Source organism: Lissotriton vulgaris, chromosome 3_1, assembly GCF_964263255.1.
Source record: "Lissotriton vulgaris chromosome 3_1, aLisVul1.2, whole genome shotgun sequence".
In the NCBI taxonomy this organism is placed as follows: domain Eukaryota; kingdom Metazoa; phylum Chordata; class Amphibia; order Caudata; family Salamandridae; genus Lissotriton; species Lissotriton vulgaris.
This window is the reverse complement of record NC_141689.1, coordinates 512,945,913-512,966,300: the sequence shown is the minus strand read 5'-3', so window position 1 is coordinate 512,966,300 and position 20,388 is coordinate 512,945,913. Positions and strand designations below refer to the sequence as shown.

At 43.1% G+C, this 20,388-nt stretch overlaps 1 protein-coding gene across 1 annotated transcript in view; it reads left to right on the top strand.

Annotated features, from left to right (window-relative positions):
* Positions 1-20,388, top strand: part of SV2C (synaptic vesicle glycoprotein 2C) — a 532,655-nt gene that overhangs the window by 511,214 nt on the left and 1,053 nt on the right. The window contains exon 11 of the mRNA XM_086962974.1: positions 9,306-9,465. Coding sequence (XP_086819100.1) covers positions 9,306-9,465 — 160 coding nt within the window. The remainder of the gene's footprint in view (positions 1-9,305; positions 9,466-20,388) is intronic.

Sequence of the window (20,388 nt, the reverse complement as noted above, 5' to 3'; positions counted from 1 at the left end):
TCACTAGTACAAACATACCTCACATTCCAAATGACATCATATTGTTAGAGCATCAGGCAAAGAACAAGGGCAGAGAAGGTGCATTACTTAACAAGCAGATTACTACACAGTGTTATCAAATTCTGAGTTCAGGGATACCAGATTCCAATTTTCTATCTCACTTCTACGGGAAGATATGTGGGTAACCATGTTACACAGCATTCCCCATTCTGTCCTATAGGCAAGATAGCCTTTCAATAGTGAAAAACGAAATTGGCAGTATTCCACTATCAAGACATGTTAAACACACTAATACATGTCCTACCTTTTACATACACTGCGCCCTGCCCAGGGGATACCTTGGGCCTACCATAGGGGTGTCCTATGTGTAAGAAAAGGGGAGGGTAAGGCCGGGCAAGTGGGTATACTGGCCAGGTGAACATGGCAGTTTGCAAACTGCGCACAGGCACTGCGGTGGCAGGCCTGAGATGGATGTATGACGGTACAACGCGTACCGTCACAACGCATCCCTTTACCACGCATCCCTTACAACGCAAGTCATTACCACGACTTGCGTTGGGGGTGCGGATTTCGAATAGTATAATTTACTATTCTCACACCAGTCCCCGTGGACCCTAGGAAAGGTGTTGGGATAGTAAATTAACTATTTTTAATCCTTTAGCGCCCTCCAGCGCAAGTCGTGGTAACGACTTGCGTTGTAAGGGAAGCGTGGTAAAGGTACCGCGTTGTAAAAACTTCGTGGTAAACGATGTATACCGGCCTGAGACATCTCTTTGGGGCTACTCATGTGGGCGGCACAATCAGTGCTGCAGGCCCACTAGTAGCATTTGAATCACCAGCCCTGGCACACTCAGTGCACTTTACTAGGGACCTACTGGTAAAACAAATATACCAATCATGGATAACCAATCATAATAACAATTTACACAGAGAGAGCATATGCTGCCTGGCTCCCTATTAGAGAGAGGATACTGTTTTAGGTGCTAGTAATATTTTTTAAGGCCCACCATGGTAGGGGTCCCATCTACCTTAGAAGACGAGTCGACTGGTATGTTACTAAAAGGGCTTTAAGATCAACTTTGGGGCCTATGTATGTGTCCTCAAGCTGCGGTTAGCAAACAGAGGTGGCAAGTCCTTTAGCCGTTGAGGGCCACAGGCTTGGAAAACACTGCCGCTACCTCTTACACTTGCCCAGGGCCTTTTGAGTTTTAAGAAGATGTTAAAAACTTGGCTTTTTGGCAACCTATAATCTCTATTGTCTCTTCTCAGTAGTCTGTGAATCTGCAGCGCCGGGACACTGATTCAGGAGTAGCTGCGTGCTCTATAAACTTTGTGATTCATTCATTCATTCATATGCACTTTAGCACTGAACAGCAGTGGTAAAGTGCCCAGAGTCCTATAGCCAACAACCACGGGTCAGGAAAAATAAAGGAGGAAGAAGCTAAAATGTTTGCGAATAACCCTGCAAAAAGGGCCATTTCCAACATGCACCAACATATGTAATGGAGAGAGATTATAAAACCTTTACAATTTTCAAGTAGGCAACAGCTGTGCTCTAAAGTATCCATGTGCAGTGGTGTGGCTGGCCCACACCCAAGATGCAGCATAGTCTCAGGTCTCCCAGCTATTTTATCACCTGCCTGTTCGCTGCGCCCTCATGAGACAGCCCTGAGCATAGGAGCGATCCCCTTATTGGAGGAAGTAGGTGGGAGTCTAGAGCAATATCAGGACTCATTCCATGAGACCGCTGGGATGGAAACATAAGCGTTTTTCTCTCTACGCCGGCAATGGCCTGAGAACCGTGTGCTTACTACACAAAGAAGATTCAACGTTTTATTGAGTTTTATAAAGAGATGAGCAGGAAACAGACAAAAAATATCAGCAAAAGTGTAGTTAAAAGTCACAGTAATTATATATATATGATATCTAATTATGCATTAAGAAAGGTATTGGAATTAATAACAACCTTAAAAAGAAATATACATTATAAACATATATAGGGCTACATATGGAATACTGATTTTAGAATATTAAAAAGAAATGCATATTCATATCTGCTCAATAAAAAATATATTCATCCAATGTTTTCCACATAAGAGTTCGGATTAAAGGAGATTTTTTCGTTTTGTTAAAAGAAAAATCAATTGCTTTCCTTAGAATAAGAATCAAACCCTACCAGACTTGCACAGATAAAGGGTTTGCAGATTTCCAATTGAAAGTGATAGATTTGATATCACATGAAATAAGAAGATCAAACAATTTCATATCCATATATGATAAAGGTTTGGGAGGGGAGAAAGATTTGTTTATAATAATGTTGAAAGTTAAGGGTACATCAAATATATATATATATATATATATATATATATATATATATATTCATATATTCAAAAAGGTTGCGCTCTGCAAATAAGAACACCCACGCTCCGTTCGTTTCTTCCCTTTATTGGCAGAACAGCAGCAGCAGAGCTCAATGTTTCTTCAAGCAATATGTGGCACCCTTTGCCTACGCGTTTCTGGAAAGTGTTCTCCCTTCTTCATGGCTTGGTGCTGGTTGGTGGGAATAGAAAGCAGCAAGGTTTTATACGCAGCATTCTGCAGGTGTCAATTAGTCCTGCCCTTCCGGGTGTGGTGACGGCAAAGCACTGTGGTCAATGTAGTACCCAGCACTATCTGTAGTCCATAGTGGAAGCTGCTTTCTTCGCTCCCAGTGCTTTGCTGTCACCACGCCCGGAAGGGCAGGACTAATTGACACCTGCAGAATGCTGCGTATAAAACCTTGCTGCTTTCTATTCCTATTAAGAAATAGTGATCCAAAACTAAATGCCTCCATAGGTTTAAACAAAAATTTCCTGTTAATTTTATCAAGTGCTTTTTCAGCATCTAGAGCTAAAAGACCAATAGTGTGCTTTATTTTAGATAAGAAGCAATAGTATGACAGACAAGTCTTATATTGTATGCTGATAAACGCCCTTTCATAAAACCTGTTTGCTCTGGGTGAGTTAGTACCTGGAATAGTCTAAGTGCAATCATTTTTGCACATATTTTACAGTCTTGATTAATAAGCAAGATGGGGTGAAAGTTTGAGATTATAATATGGTCCTTGTCTGGTTCAGGAAGCACAATAATTGTGGCATCTTTAATTCTACCCTCAAGGAAGCATTAAAAGCAAAATCCTGAAACAAGGATAGGAGGACCCGGGCTATTTGTGTAGAGAAAGTTTTGTCGAATTCTGCTGGAATTCCACAGGACCAGGTGCACTTTTGGACTGTGATGATTTAATTGCAGAGTGAACTTCTTCCATAGTTAAAGGGGAATCAAGAATATTTCTATCTGTGAGGGGTAGCCTTGGTAAGTTACAATGAGTGAGGAATTGAGTAGCTGTATCGTCAGGAGCACCATGGAGTTTACTGTATAGGATTGAATAAAATTCTTTGAATTCTTGAGCTATTTCTGTGGTGGATAAAAGTAGGCGGCCACTTGAGGAATGAATGGAAGGAATCTGTATCTTATTTCTTGTAATACGTAGATAGTTTACAAAAATATGACCGGCTTCATTAGCATTAAACTGGAAATTAACGTACTGCTTATTACTAAGCAGTATATTGTTTTCATATCAAGGGGTTTGCAACTTTAGAGTAAATTGTGTATCTGTAGAAAATGTAAACTGTTTTTCTGCTGTAGTAATTTGTTTCTCTAGTAATTACTATTTGGAAACAAATAATGTATTCTCATTTACCACTATGAAGATGGAAACACCTCATACGTATGGTTTAATCCTTCGATGCGTTGGACGGCCCCTGACTGTCTGACGTCACAATGGGCATGTACGGAGGACGGCCGGGGGCCGTCCGAACCGCTCACGCGTCGTTTTTTTCAGCACCGCGCCGGAATGTCCACCCCGGCGAAGAGGTTAAAAGCGTACTGATGACTTATCTTGGCGGTATCTTCAATTTTGTTGTATGTTGAGGAACGTCAGCTAAGGTTAACAAACAAAAAAGAAAATAAAGCATTATCTGATATATTCATGTGTTCTATTTTAGAAATGGAAATCATATGAGTTAAATGTCTGGAGGCTAATAAATAGTCAATACGTGAAAATGTAGAATAAGCATTGGAAAAGAATGTAAAGTCTTTTTCAATTGGCCGTGTGTGTCACCAATTATCTAATAATTTAGTAGTTGAAAGAAAGGTTTTAAACAAAGCATATGCTTTTGTAGGGCGTAAGTTAACTTTGGAAATTTTATCTAAGAGATGGTCAGAAGTTGTACTACAGTCAACACCCAGAATAATAGGTATATAGTAAGTATTTCAGATCTAATTGTTTGCCTTAAATGGGGGTCATCTTGAGTGGGAGCATAAATACTGACTAAATGGAGAGAATATTTATCAACTTGGATGTCACGGCTATCTAACTCAGCTTTACTATTTAAAATGATACATTGTATTTTGCAAGAGGAAAGGATAGCAACACTGTTTTTATGACAAGAAACCAGTGAGAACACTATGGGGCTGATTACAATACGGCCCGTAAAGGCTCCGACCTGCGATCAGAGCCTTTATGGGCCGGTCTGTTTACTTTCCACCCGCCTCATTATGTTTGAGGCGGTTTGAAAGTAAACGTACCGGTCATTCCAGGTGGCTTTTGATGGGCTCGGAGAGTCCATCCACCAGTCGAAAGACAACAAGTTCTCTCAAGGGCGGGTCTTTCCGCCCTTGAGATTACGATCACGGTTTCCAACATGGTTTCCATGCCGGTCTGTCCGACATGAAAACCATGTCAAAAAGCTTGTTTGGGGGCCCATAGCAGGTCCTCCTTTGGCGCACGGCCTCCGGTTGGAGGCAGAGGGGCACCTATGGTGCCATCCTGTTGATCCCTGCACCTTGTGGCAGGTACCCTCAGTTACCTGCCAAAAGGGTGCAGGGATGAACCACACCTACCATTTCACTAGGGGAGCATGCTTTACGGCCAGTTTATTGCCGTAATGCATGCTCCCATACAGAAATATAGGATGTGACCGAACAGTGTCTAATAAGGCAGTCGGGACCACCAACAGGGTGTCGGTTGTTCCCATGACCGAGTTGGTGTCGGGTAGAAGTGATTCCACCCAACATCATAATGACCCCCTATGACTCCAACCCTCGATTTAGTCATAGATGCTAGGATGCTATTATCAATATGGGTTTTTGATATAAAACAGATGTCAGCTTTACATTTGGATAAATAATCTAGAACTTTCCATCATTTTACTGGATGTCGTAGGCCGTTAACATTAAATGAAACAATTTTTAACTTACAAATACTAGCCATAACAAATTAGAGAGGACAGAAAAGTGTACTCAAAAGTGGGATATATATAGGGAATAGAAAAGCTAGAAAGGAACAGAACAAACAAGTTGCCTATCAATAAGGACAGACCCAGGATCAAGATAAAACAACCATTTGTAACACTTACATACAAAACACATTAAATGAATTATTGAAACTACGAAGGTACAATCCAGGAATCCATTAAAGATCATGAAGCCTGCTAATGGAAGAAAGAATAATATTAGTTATGTAGTAACAAATATCAATTAGCATTTATAGAAGACTAAGATTCCATTGCCACCATAGCGTGAAGATCAAGATAAGCAATTAGGTCAGATGGAGAGGTGAAGGACTTGGTGATGCCATTTCGTACGTCAAAGAATGGCTTGTGCATGACTACCATCTCTTTTGCAAATTCTTGATGAATATAAACTTTATGTCCTTCAACCATAAGAGTTGGAATTTCTGTGACAGTCTTTTGAATAAGTACGACATGATGGTGTTGTAGTACTTTAAAAAAAATCACTTGTCTTGGTTTGGATTGAGTTGATTTACGATATGAGGGAGCTCAATAAGCCTTGTTGATTTTAGACGATTCAGAGAATTTTATTTTCAGTAGTGAAGGAATGATTATTTCCAAGATAATTTTGCCCTTCAATATTCTCTGCGAGATTGAAAAATACACAAATTATATTGGCGAGTTCTGTTTTCCAGGTCTAGAAGCTGTTTCCTCATGGGCTCACTAAGATTAACCTGAGGAGACATTTTGTCAATCTCAGCCTTATTAGCTCTTATTTTAAAGGCACATCATTATGTGAGCACTGCCAGATCTCTCTGTAGATGTTTAATATCAGTGCAGATGGCATCTGTATTATTATGTACGGCTGGTATTTCTTCCACATTTCTTGCCATTGATTCTGCAAGTGAATCCAACATTTTTGCTTTGGCACGATGTGGAGAAGATGTTTGTTTTCGTTTATTATGAGGATTTTGTGCATTTTTAAAATACAATTTATATAATTATAAAAGACAATTGACTCTAAGGTTGGTAAAATTGAATAAATATGGAAAGAGCGAATACAATCCTCCTCTTTGTGATAGAAATGCAAAAAAAGTAGGCAATAAACCAGTGAAATTATGGTGCTCAGAAAAGTAAAGTTTAACAGTTGCCAGGTTTCAGTAAAAGCAGACCTCGCCTTTATGATGTGAATCAAAAGGCAGAAACAGTACCTTTAGGAAACAGCAGCAGCCTGAATAAGACTGTCCTCTTTCAGAAAGCCTCCCTCAGGCAGTCTCTGGAAAAGTAGGCTACTACTGGAGCACTGAAGGAGCAGAAGAGAGGGCACAGAGGCAAGAAAAATGACTAAAAAAGCAAATGGTATGTGACGTGGGGCATGGAATCCGAATATTCATGCAGCCAGTGAAGTTTAGAACCCCAATTCCTCATTAGAAATCAGCCAAAATTGCAGGCTGTAACGGAGCTTAAAGTGCGACCGCCATCGTGGATCGTGCACGCTCCCACAGTCCACACAAAGAAGATTCTGGTGATGTGGAGGCAGACTCATACATGCAACCCTTGTAAAATGGTTGATAGGTGTAATTGGTGACACTAAGACCATCTGTGCTTCTGGTCTGACCCATTGATGATGCTGAAGTCCTCAGGGCTGAGGGTGAACAGGGGCCACAGCAGTCTTTCTGTGGTCTTCTCAGGAATGAGAAGGTCACAGGAGCAGCCAGTGGAGGAGAATTTTGATCTGCACCAGCATATCTTCCCTCATTGTACTCTACTGGTTTGTCTAGTGTATGGCAAGTGACTGGATTTCAGGCCTCCAGGAGACATAGGTCTCGATACTCATTCATCGGCCTGAGGCACTGAGTGTGACCTGGAGCTGATCCCTCAATAGGACAGCCATCTGTGACTTTACCTGTGACTCACTATGACAGATTTCAAGAAACTGAAGGAGGATTTTTTTCATTCCCTGTCTCACCTCAAGCAAGGCCAGAAAAAGGATCAAGTGCACTCGCTTGATGATATAGATCTTTCACCAGTGGGGAAAACCTGCTGAGATTCATCAATACTAAAGCAGACCTTATTGCCAGAACTTCTAAAAGTGAGACAGCAGAAATCTGAGGAAGTGTCTACTGTAGAGTTCAGACTTGAAATGGCAGAGCAAAATATCAACTTGCTGGAGGGCACTTCCATCTCCTACATAACAAATATAATGTAAAGTGTATTTGTAAAGCATACATTCATGCACGGGTATCTTAGCGCTGAATAACAGGTTTTTATTGTTACTCAACTCAATGGTACTCATTTTATTGACCTCAGAAGGATGAAAGGCTGAATGGACCCGCCGGGATTTGAACTTGTGAGCATGAGGTCGAACATAAGCCCATACAGTGGGCACATTGGTCCACTAAGCCACCAGTCCCGCATCCTAGCAAAACCCAAACTTCCAGCACTTAAGAGCCTCTTGGGCATTGGTGCCCTGTTGCTTCCACTTCAACATACTAAGTTAGTGTTCCAGGCTTTGTTACATTGTTGTGGTATTCTCCTAAAGACCATCACCTGGCATGGCTAACTAGCTACTGTAGTTCAGGAACAGCTTTGGGAAAATTAAACAGGAGAACAATCAGGACAGTCCCAAAGCAAGAGCAGTGTGCACACAATGACATGGGGACACGGCATAAGGCTACCCCACTCTACTCTTGTTGTCAGTGCCTGCACCACACTATCATCAGCTTCCTTCGCCTCTGCATTGATTTCTAGTTCTTTGTGCCTTACCATCCATTTATCATCACACATACTGTTGTTCGCAGAGGGTGTACAGTCAGGCACCAGGTAGAACTGACCCTGAGTGCTCTTTAGAAGTAGCAGGTACATGTGAACTTGAGTAGAGGTGCTGTTGTTGAACAGTGCAGCCTCTCTCTCCAGCTTAACTACCACCTTCGGCTCCATGCACTCCTTGAGCATCACTGCCCAAGCCAGTAGACAGATGGTTTTTGAAGATGCACGTCGCATTGTTCTGTGCTGGCACAGATCATCCAACACCATGACTTCTATCATGCCAACCACTCCAGATACCACCTGTATAAAACGGTGAACAACCTTTACAACGCAACTTTTACAACGCACTACCATTACAATGCAGGCATTACAACGCAAACCATTACAACGCATTGCGCTGGGGGGCGCTCTAGGATAGGGAATAAGTTTAATTTTCTATCCAACACCTTCCCTAGTGTCCACGGGGACTGGAGTTGGAATAGAAAATTAAACTTTTCACTATCCAGCACCCCAAAGCGCTATGCGTTGTAATGGAGTGCGATGTAAAAACCGCGTTGTAAAGGCATGCGTGGTAAAAGCATGCGTTGTAACATCATACATCCGTATAAAACTTGTGGCTTTCCCTCAGTATCCACTGTAAGCTCTCCACAGCTAACGCATAAGTGGTCTGAACCGTGAGAACCATGTGTATATGTGCTTCAAACCAAACTTTTTGGAATTTGTAGAGTTGAACACAGGCAGTTTTGCCATCACTTTGTCAAATGTTTTATGTGAGTGAGGCCTCCTTATAATGAGCAGGTGTGTGGTCAAAAATATTGCAATTTAACTATTTTAAGGTATGAGTATTACATAGAAATGCTAGTACTGTTTTTCAAAGCCTGTTGCCACATCCTTGTTGTTATAAGCAAGATAAAGTAAAATAGACTCCCACCTAAATACTAGCGGAAGTATCTTTAATGACTCGAACATGTTATACATTACAGTCAATATTGGTTTCATATTGTGTTATCCAGTTAATATTTCCTGAAGGGAAGCACTCAAGTGCACTCTTCTGTGCTGATTTGGAAGTAAAGTCATGCTTCTGATATAATGTTCCAATACTGTATTTTATACACCTCCACCATTTACATTATTATGTATGTATGTGGTTCATTTGAAGTTTTGCATAAGGAGAGTCCTCACTAACTCTGTGATTTTTCATTCTAGGTGGTTCTATGGTCCTTTCTGGCATAAGTTGTTTTTTCTTGTGGTTTGGGACCAGTGAAGCAATGATGATAGGCATGCTGTGTCTCTACAATGGACTCACCATTTCTGCTTGGAACTCCCTGGATGTGATCACTGTAGAATTATACCCTACAGACAGAAGGTATTTATGTTTTTATTTATGTATTCATGTGCAAGGCACTCTGCACAACATTAATTGTCTTTAGACCCCAGTAACTAGGAATAAGTACTAATGGACTAAAACGTACTATACTGTGTTAACCATGACAGAACTGTGAGCTGTAAAACCCAAAACTTTGATTACTATTGGAATAAGAAGGTTTTTTACTTTTTCCCCTAAGATGAGAAGTGTGGGAGTCTCTCTAACATTTAGAATTAGGTAGACTTAAGACTACAAACCTTCTATCCCCTTTCCCTTCACGCATGTGCATTAGTCTACCAGCAAATCAGGAACTCATTGGTCCATGGAAGGAGTACAAAAGCCATTTTTTCCTGGAGGTACTCTGGGAGAGATACCAAAAGACAGTTATCACAAGCGTAGTATTTAACAGGCAATTGTTTAGTTTGCTGGCCACTGGATCTGTGGTGGATATGTTGGTTCTTAAACTTATCCTGAAAAAACAAAGCAAAGATTGCACCAACTGCTAGGACCGGAAGTGGTGTAGTCAGGATACGGACTCTGGTGCTCCCCGACTGGAACTGCCACTTAGCTCCAATTATGAGCATTCAAAGAGAAATGCTGAAACATTCTGATAAGAATGACAGAGAAGAGTTGTTGTTTCAAAACGTTATAAGTAGATTAATAGATTACAATAGAAATGCCTTTAGTAATTTTAGTAGCAAAGCATGAAATCTTAAGCACAGATAATTCATTTCAGTTCTAAGAAAAATACAGCATAGATTTGCCTTCTATGCCTGAGAATTATGGAGGCTCCTTGGGTACAAGAATCTGAGTCCTTTTAGAGGGCATTAGACAAAGACATTCATATATTCTACACAAATACATGGATCACAAGATCTTCACCAATGGGGAACAAGCAATGGTAAATATTCTGCTGTAGAATACATTCAAATATTCTCTCATACGTTTTAGACATTCTTACTGGTTATTAGAGCAGTTGAAATGATACATTGTTCAACAATAGCCTGGGACAGTTAGGATGTCCTAGGCCAGGCACAGCAAGGAAAGTCTCTGGGAACGCTCTCTGGGTATTTGTGAAAATGTCAGCAATACTTTATTTATAACAGAAAGACAGCAATAGTCATCATGCGATATGTTGTGACGTCTGAGCAAGACGAAGGACAGTGTAAACACACTCTAATTTCAGCATAAGCTCTGGTCAAAATGCATTAAATACAAGATTTAAAAAAAAACGTTTGCAACTGCAACCTGGTCGAGACACGGTCCCACGTCATATCTTTAACGCCAAGCAACAATGAAGTCATTCATTCTGGAATTTGGAGCATCCTGCGCAACTGTATTTGTGTAACCCAGTTTAAACATTGATCAGTGGACCAACTATTGCTTGTGGTGGGATAGATCGTGAAATGGAAGGAATTATGCCAGATTTTTTAAGCAGAAAAATACTACATATACTACTGCTTCAAACTTATCTTTGTTGAGCCATATTACTTGCACATGTTTCCTTTAATGAGGTTGTGTGGATGCCAAACAGATGGTGATGCTAAGATATAGGGGCCCATTAGGATGACGGGCGGACTTTGTCCGCCCATCGTCCCACCGGTGAAAGGGACCACCCGCCAATAGGGCAGGGGTCCCGTGGCCAGCATTAGGATGCACCCCCCACAGTGGCGGGTGCATTCAGCATTCCTACCATTGTGGCTGGCGATGCACTCAGCACCGCGCGACACAGGAGACTGTCAATGATTAAGTCAACAATATGCATATTTTACCCTTCTGAACTGTCCTCGTGACATAACACTCAACCAATGCAGATAAGGGGAAGAATAATATTGTCCCTTTTTTTACTACAAACCTCCGGCTGAAGAGTTAACCGATAATGGACGTATGCCCTATGATTGTCCCATAATGTCTACACTGGGCCGTTGAGTTCCCGGACAGTCAAATATGCTCTATTTGTACAAACCTCCATAGCTGTCACTCACCATAGAAGCCGCAACCTTTCCAGCGCCGACCAACCCAGGCGGATCATGGCAGGTCTTGGGGTGATGCAGAAGGAGGCTGTGCCGCCGTCCTTTCCTCCCTTCTTCGCTGATGACAGGTGCCAGTTTGATTTCGCGATTCAAGCACGCAGACTAAACACCAGCAACAATTACACAACCAGACCTCACCCTATCCGCACTCCTCATTGGACAATCTTTCTGAGCTCTTCTTGTGATTGGACAAGCTTCCCGTATGCAGCTCCAGAAATGTGTTGGTACATAGATAGGGCGACTGGTGGAAAAAGAACATGGAACTAGACAGGGACTTAATGGGGGCAATGGTTGTTTCTCCTAGAGGATGGGCTTTTATCCTTTTGACTTCTGTGGACCACTATCAAGTCAATACTGGAACCCAAGACAATACACAAATATATAGACACAAGTATACATCAAACAAATACAGACTTTATGAATTAAAAAATACACTGCACAAATAGAAATTTTGATTTTAATTGGAAGGTTATAACTTCTCGAAATGTAGCTGCACCGCAGGAGTGAGGGCAGGCCCAGGCAAGAGGCAGAGTGGCACGAGTGCCCCGGGGCGGGCACGGGACCCCAGCCCGGAAGAGCAGCAGGAGGAGCGCCCCAAGGAGCTTCACCATCGCCCAGCGCCGACATGGGGGTGCATAGTGCGTTTCACTTTCTGTTCTTTGAAACAAAAGGAGTGATTTGACTTTGAAACACCCTCGCTTTAATAGACAGCAGGCTGTGGGGTCAGGGCAGAGGCACAGCAAATGACGTTACAGGCACCCCTCTGCAGGGCTTAAAATCTTTTCATAGGGCAGTAACGGGACTTCTCAATTGTGCTGCTATACCTTTAATGAGCCCATCCCAACATTCTCAGCAGTGCCGGTGTGCGTTATGTGCACCTGTACTGATCCTCTCAGCAAGCCTGTTATCATTTGAAGGGACTGTACTGCAACTTTGCAGTATGTCTGTAACCATTGGACAGAGTGAGGGAAAGCACATCCGCCTTTCTCCGAGGCCAAGGAGAAATGCCTCGTTGAAACGCGCCGTGATTTTCGGATTCGGGGGCGTGTTTTCTTTCTCTCCTCTTCCCATTGGCTGGAATGTAAAATTCCAGCCAATGGGAAGAGGAGAGAAAGAAAACAGAAAGAAAGTAAAAAACACACCCCGAATCCCGTCTTCAATGGAGTGATGCCCCTCTCCTTCAATGGCTGGCCTCCGTTTAGAAAGCCAGCCAATGGAGAAGAGGGGCAGGTTCAAGCCCCCATACTGTAGACATAAAGTCTTGAAGCGAGACTGCGCAAGCGCAGCCTTCGTAGTCCGAGGCCTAAAAATAGCTAAATAGTGTTTATGAACATGACTCTATCATTTAATCGTGCTTTTGACTGTCAAGCCCTGGTTTAAATGAAGACGCTTATGTTCCAATCTTTGCTAGTATAAGCTATCTGTCATTTGCATGCCTTTAGGGTTATTACTAAGGCTAATTCAGGTTAGTTCACGAACATGAGCTGACCAGCAATTGTTTTTAAACTAGTGCCAACCATGTGCGGGCTCAATTCATATTATCAGGGTAATAGTTTGTTCACATAGTTACCTCTGGTGTCATGTATATTTAATATAGACCCTTTGCTCAGACCCTAAATGAACACTATTACCACTGGAGTAATCAAACCTTGAAGAACAGCTTCATTCATACATCCTAAACAAACTAACAAAACATTATTCTACTGACCTTTCACCATTCATTTCCTCTTAAACTCTGCTTAGAGACTGAAGCCAGTGCTCTTCGTCCATCTACCATGGTACTATGTCTCTTTCTTTTAACCCGGAACATGTGTTGCTACTTTCTTTTTAACACCTCTTTCTAGCACTTTAAAAGTTAACTTTAAACATTTGATGAATTGTTTTTTCGACTGTGAACAGGAACATTTCGGCTCATTTGCTTTCTACAGACGGTATACTCTGGGCCAGATTCGCAAAGATAAACTTGCACTTTTATGTAAGTTTACTATTTTTTGGGTATTCACAAACTACCCATTTAACTTTACTAATAGTAATCGACTGCAAAGGCTCTGCACATAAGGAGATAGGCCTGAAATCTATGTATGACATGTATGCTCATATGTATATATAGGGCTGGGTTATTATTTTGGAACAGGAGGTACCCTGAACATGGCATACATACAGAAAATAGTGATATACCCAGGTGGGCATAGATATATCTGCTTTTTCTAAAAAAAAAACACAGTGAGAATTTGTGTCTTTATATGACCAAATCGTATGGTCCTTTATATAGCTTATTTCACATACAACATTTCTGGTGTAGAAATGAATTAATTTAAAAGTCAAATTTGAAGCTCTGATACAAAAAAGAACTATTGAAATAAAAGCCAATATAATATTTTAATTACAACAATTGTAGCTCAGGGTTCAGGAAAATCAAGTTACACAAGCACCCTCTACAAAGTCAATTATCAGGGAATTTTCCGTCCAATATTAGTATTTCAAGGTTTTTACACCAGCATCAACAATGAGTTCATTTAGAGTTAGAGGGCTTCAAAATATGGATCCAAAACAGTCGTTGTACTTCAAAATCTTTATTTTCAAACACATTAAAAATGTTCCAGCTTTGCACCGCCGACACGTGTTTCGCCTACTCAGAGGCTTTTTCAAGGCAATAAGATTTCTTATCTGGTGTGTTGGTCGGGAGGATCTTATTAGTCAAAGGATGCAAGTAGGAGGTGTTGGAAGCAGGATTCCTATCAAGTAAGGAAATAACAACGAGATGAAATGGGTGTTGAGTCCACCTCAATATTTTCGTGATATTAGGCCCCACGTAGTGTTTTCTTATAGTATGCACAGTCGTAGCGATATATCTTTATTGGGTAGTGCGACTCGCTGAGTGGAGATAAGTCAAATATTCAGATAGTCAAGTTTCCTATGGACCATGATAAGTCTTTTCGCTTTCAGCATCGGGGCCGAATCTCCACTGCTAGGCGCAGATTTCACGTATAATTTGTCCAGTGGGAATAGATATTAATGGAAGGTGCGGACGTCTTCTCTCTTTGAGAAACACTACCACCAATATTGTTGTTTAACGTAGCTCAGGGTTGTTTGTGAATTCACACCCTTCCACCAAAAGTAAGGTGCTTTAGTTCGTGAGATGAGGAATAGAGAGATGGGATCAACAATGTTGTAGTAGTAATAGGAGTGTTTCATGGAGACAATAAGGAACCAGTTTGGGTTTGTGGGGTGTCCAGGATAATGTTCAAGGAGGTAAATTGTATTTGTCCTGGATGCGAATCAGAATTTTTAGGGTCCGTCCTGTAAGGGGGCCACATACAGTCAGTGGTGAGATAGTCATGCTGGAAAGTAGGGGAATCCAATTGGATCCCAATTGGATCCCGGTTCCAGCAGCTACGTCTGACCCAGATCTGGGATGCGTACAACCCAGTGAAATATGCTGAATTTGTCCTGGTGTAATTTTCCAACACCGGGACATATTTCAGCAGCAGTTTCTTCATTCGGTTTGGAACAGCAACCTGCAGACAGTGAGGGGGCTTTCTGTATTTTTTCACTTCCAGCCGCAGCTCTAAACAAAGGATTGAATTAAAGGGCCATCAGCCTTAATTTTTATTCAGTATCACCGGGTAGGGAGCCATCTGGAGCCCAACACCTAGATTTCAATTCAATAGAAGAAAACAAAGGCCCACAGCTTCTCTCTTCGCAAGTACTTTAGAGAAACTATGACTTGAAGGCAGGTTTTTGACTGTGCTTTAAGCCCCATGTAAAACATGTGCATCAACAATAAGAATGTAAGATTTATCTGTGTGAATGAGTAATTACACACAAAAAAAATTAATTGCGCCTATCATTTACTTTTCATTTAATCATGTACAATCATTTAATTGTACAATAGCACTACTCAACCCAGTGTAGGGTGTCAGAGTGCTTTACATCACACACATAGAGACAATAAATCATACAAGTATGTAAATAAATGTATAGGAAATGTTGCATAAGACAGTCAAGTCAAGTCAAGTCAAGTCATAAAATTTGTATAGCGCACTACATACCCAGAGGGTTTCAAGGCGCTTAGGAAGGGGAGGAGGATTATTTGTCAAATATCCACGTTTTAAGCTGCTTTCTGAACGCTAGGTGATTCTGGGTGAGGCGAAGGTGAGCGGGGAGTGAGTTCCATGTTTTGGCAGCCAGGTATGAAAAGGATCTGCCTCCCATGGTGGTCTTGTTGATGCGAGGTACAGTGGCGAAGGCTTGGCTGGAAGAGCGAAGTTGGCGGGAGGGGGTGTAGAAGGACAGTCGAGAGTTGAGGCAATCTGGTCCGATGTTGTAGAGTGATTTGTGTGCGTGGGTAAGCAGTCGGAAAGTGATCCTCTTATTGACGGGTAGCCAGTGGAGGTCTTTAAGGTGGCCAGAGATGTGTTCGTTGCGTGGGATGTCTAATATGAGCCTGGCTGAGGCGTTTTGGATTCGTTGTAGTTTCTTCTGGAGTTTAGCGGTGGTACCTGCGTAGAGGGTGTTTCCGTAGTCCAGTCGGCTCGTGACTAGAGCGTGGGTGACTGTTTTCCTTGTTTCGGAGGGGATCCAGCGAAATGTTTTTCTGAGCATGCGAAGGATGTTAAAGCAGGAAGAGGATACGGCGCTGACTTGTCTGTTCATTGAGAGTGAAGAATCCAGGATGACGCCAAGGTTTCGTGCATGGTCCGTCGGGATGGGTGCTTTTCCGAGGGCTTCCGGCCACCAGGAGTCGTCCCATGCCGAGGGGGAAGTACCTAGGATGAGGACTTCTGTTTTGTCTGAGTTCAGTTTCAGACGGCTTTGTTTCATCCATTCGGCGACTTCTTTCATTCCTTCGTGTAGGTTAGTTTTGGCGGTGCTGGGGTCCTTGGTGAGAGAAAGGATCAGTTGAGTGTCATCCGCGTAGGAGATGATGTTGAGGTTGTGTTGGCGGGCGATGGCCGCGAGGGGGCTCATGTATACGTTGAAGAGGGTGGGACTGAGTGAGGATCCTTGAGGTACTCCGCAGATGATTTCAGAGGCCTCGGACTTGAATGGTGGGAGGCGGACTCTCTGGGTTCTTCCGGTGAGGAACGAGGTGATCCATTCCAGTGCTTTTCCTTGGATTCCGATGTTTCTGAGGCGTTGTAGAAGGGTGCTGTGGCAGACTGTGTCGAAGGCTGCAGAGAGGTCGAGGAGGATGAGGGCGACTGTGTCTCCATTGTCCAGTAGAGTTCGAATGTCGTCTGTAGCTGCGATGAGGGCGGTCTCAGTGCTGTGTTTGGCACGGAAGCCAGATTGTGAGGGGTCGAGTGATTTGTTGGCTTCGAGGAAGGCGGCGAGCTGGTTGTTGACAGCTTTCTCGATGACTTTGGCCGGGAATGGAAGAAGCGAGATGGGGCGGTAGTTTTTGAGTTCGGTGGGGTCTGCTGTTGGTTTTTTCAGAAGGGCGGTGAGTTCAGCGTGTTTCCAGTCTTCTGGGAAGGTAGCGGAGTTGAAGGAGCAGTTGATGACGTCTCGGAGGTGCGGAGCTATGACGGAGTCTGCTTTGTTGAAGATGTGGTGAGGGCATGGGTCTGTGGGGGATCCAGAGTGGATGGAGTTCATCAGGCGGATGGTGTCCTCAGTGGAGATTGGGTTCCAGGCGTTAAGGGTGTTTACGGGGGGAAGATGGTCAGCAGATGGTAGGGTGGGTTGGCTTCCGGGTTGGTTGTCAAAGCTGTTGTGGATGTCAGCAATCTTGTTGTGGAAAAAAGAGGCTAGGGAGTCGCAGAGGGTTTGAGAGGGGGTGATGTCGTTGGAGTTGGCCGAGGGGTTGGAAAATTCCTTGACGATGTTGAAGAGCTCCTTGCTGTTGTGGGCGTTGTTGTCAAGTCGATCCTTGAATGCTGTTTTCTTGGCTTTTCGGATCAGTTGGTGGTGAGTACGGGTGGCGCATTTGAAGGCGTCCTTGTTGCTGGTGGATGGGTCTTTTTTCCAGGCCTTTTCAAGGGAGCGGCACAGTTTCTTGGACTTCTTGAGATCATCGTTGAACCATGAGGCCTTCTTGTTGCCAGATTTGTGTTGACGTTTTTTCAGTGGTGCTAAGGTGTCGGCGGTGTTGGATAACCAAAGGGTGAGGTTGGAGGCGGCTTCGTTGGCGTTAGAAGAGAGGGCTGGGGAGGTTCGAAGGAGCGATGTGGAGATCGGGTTGTAAGTTGTAGGAATCACATATCTTCCATACTTGTAGACATTATAATCCCCTCAAACTGCTTGGCACACAAAAATCTCAGCAGCAAGTGTTTAAACCTGTAAGATCATTTAAAAGGTACCTTATTTGTAGCCAATTAAGTAAGCTAGAACAGATATACTGCCACATTTGCCCTTGTTGCCACTTCCTTCGCAGCATATATTTTTTTAATTAGCAATACTAAGACAGGGGTACAGGGTAAGACACTTGACTGCACTCAATCTAATGAATCCTGGTCTAGTTACGTTTGTGGGTGCCAGAAACCTGAAGCCACATACCCCTAGGCTTCCAAAGCTAATGCCCAAAGGCGCTTTATACAATACAATACAATGGTTCAGCACACCATACAGTATATAGTAACAATGTTGATCAAATTAATGGTGTGCTGAACCATTGTGTTGTATTGTGTAATATATATTTTTAATAAATGTATAAATTGACAGTCGGACTCTGCTTTTCAAGCTCTGCCCCTTATGACTCCACCCCCTTTCCTTTGCTGCACCTTCCCCTCCAATTTATGTTTTCCTGGAGCAACAGTCTGTCTATTTTGGAAGGTATACAAGCTGTGTCCATCAATCCTTTTCTCTGCCTTGTGGTGTTCCTCAGGAGTCATCACTGAGCCCAACACTTTTTAATATTTACATGGCCCCCTTAGCGAATCTGATTCACTCCTTCGGCTTTGCTACAGTGTTTGACGCTGATGACACTCAAAATGTGGTGTCGATTTCAACCAATGTGGAAGGGGGCAATTCTTAGCTGGATGAGCGGTAATTGCCTGAAGTTGAAGTACTTAAAAACTGAGGTCCTCCTCTTAGGAAAGGAAACCTCCTTCTGGAATCAATCATGGTGGCCTCAGACTCCGGGTCCCCTCCCCCAGCGCCCCTGTCGATATCCAAAGTTAGAAACCGCTGGGTAATTTTTCACACTGAGCTTTCTTTTTCGGATCAGATAAATAGATTGACCTCATCTTGTTTCTCTCTGCTGAGAGCGCTAAGGAAGTTTTTGCCTTTTATTCCCTTCGATTTGCAGAAATCAGTTGTCATCACACTAGTATTATCTAGGCTGGATTACTGTGAATCCCTTTATCTGGGCATTAAACAACGCTTTCTAAATAAGCTTCAGAAGCTGCAGAATGCAGCCGGTCGTCTTCTTACGAAGATACCAAAGTTCAAATCGGTCTTGACTGCTTTGTCAGAAGTTCATTGGCTTCCAGCCAAAAAAAGGGTGGCCTTTAAGGCTCTCTGTTTGGCACATAATGCTCTGCATTGTCATCCACAAAACAGACTGTTGCGATCCGCATCCTTGAAGTCAATATTTGTTCCAAAAATCAAGAAAGCTTCGTGGGGTGGCCTCTCCAGTTGCCAACTTTGGAGCAAAAAGCCTATGCCCCTCAACTGTCAGTCTAATAAGGCAAGTTTCTGAAAAAAATGAAAACCTGGCTGTTCTCTTCTTCTCTTAAGTCTCCCTCTTCCTCCTTTCGGTGGTCTCTGAAGTTTAGGAAACATTTGAATGCTGGCACCAGGTCGCTCTAGAAATTGAAATCAAAAATCAAATCAAAAAAACGATGCACATGATAGTCCTAGTTTTTTGTGTTGAAACGTTTAGACGACTAGGGACTGGTTTCGGGGGTCATCATATGGGCAGGGGTCCTGCAGTATCTGCATAACGTAGTTTATGGAGAAGGCTGTGTTAAATTCTGCTAATTGGCCTGTGTTAGAGGTCAGGGGCCCCAAGGAGGCAAGATACTGGTTTTGGGGGACTCGTAGCCTCTGCTGCGTGCCTGAATCAGGCACTAGCTAAGTACAGGGATGGGAGGCAGAAATCCCCAGGTGCCTTCCGTTCACACCGCACTTAGGACAGTCTGCCACATGGTGGTGCTGCTCATCTAATTTAGAAATGAGCTGAACAACAGTTGTTTATGAATACAATATACATTAAAAATGACTGATACCTGCCTCCCCAGCCATTCCTTTAGCTTTGGGGATCTGGATTAATCTGAACTGTTGCGCCCGCAGGCGAGAGAGATGTTTAGCAGTTGTTTTGGCAGCAATGACAGGGCAATGAGTGGTGCAAGCTGCAGTGGCTGCCTGGTCAGGGCTCTGTCACTTATTATTACACACATTAAGCACTGGGGAAACGGAGATGCAGCCTTGAGTGCACACAAGTATCAGAAAAAACCTTTACTCCCCATTTCCTGAGATGTTTGAAACCCATGGGAAATACTGACATTAGTTACTATCAGGGCACGGGTCGGGTGTACACACGGGTGGACGGCGTCCACCCACTTTTTTCACAGGGTGGACGCCTAGAAGTTGGGCCCCACTGAAAAATAGGCTGAATTTGTCCCGGAGTAATTAGCAAACACATGGACACATTCAGCAATGCCTGCACGTTGTTGTCTGCTTTCGATCACAACAATGTGCAGGCGGGAGGGGGCTTGCTTAGTTCAGACTCCTGCTGGGGCGAATCTGAGGGGTCATCAGGCCTCCTTTTGTTCAAGTCTCCTGCCTGGCAGCAGTTATGAGCCTCACACCTAGATGCCAATGAAGCAGAGGGGAAACAAAAGCTCACGCCTTGTTAGCACTTCACACATCCTTAAGAGAGGCTGCTTTTCACTTTGTTCAGTCCCTGTTTTGGAGATATGCATGCACTGTAAGAATGTCAGAT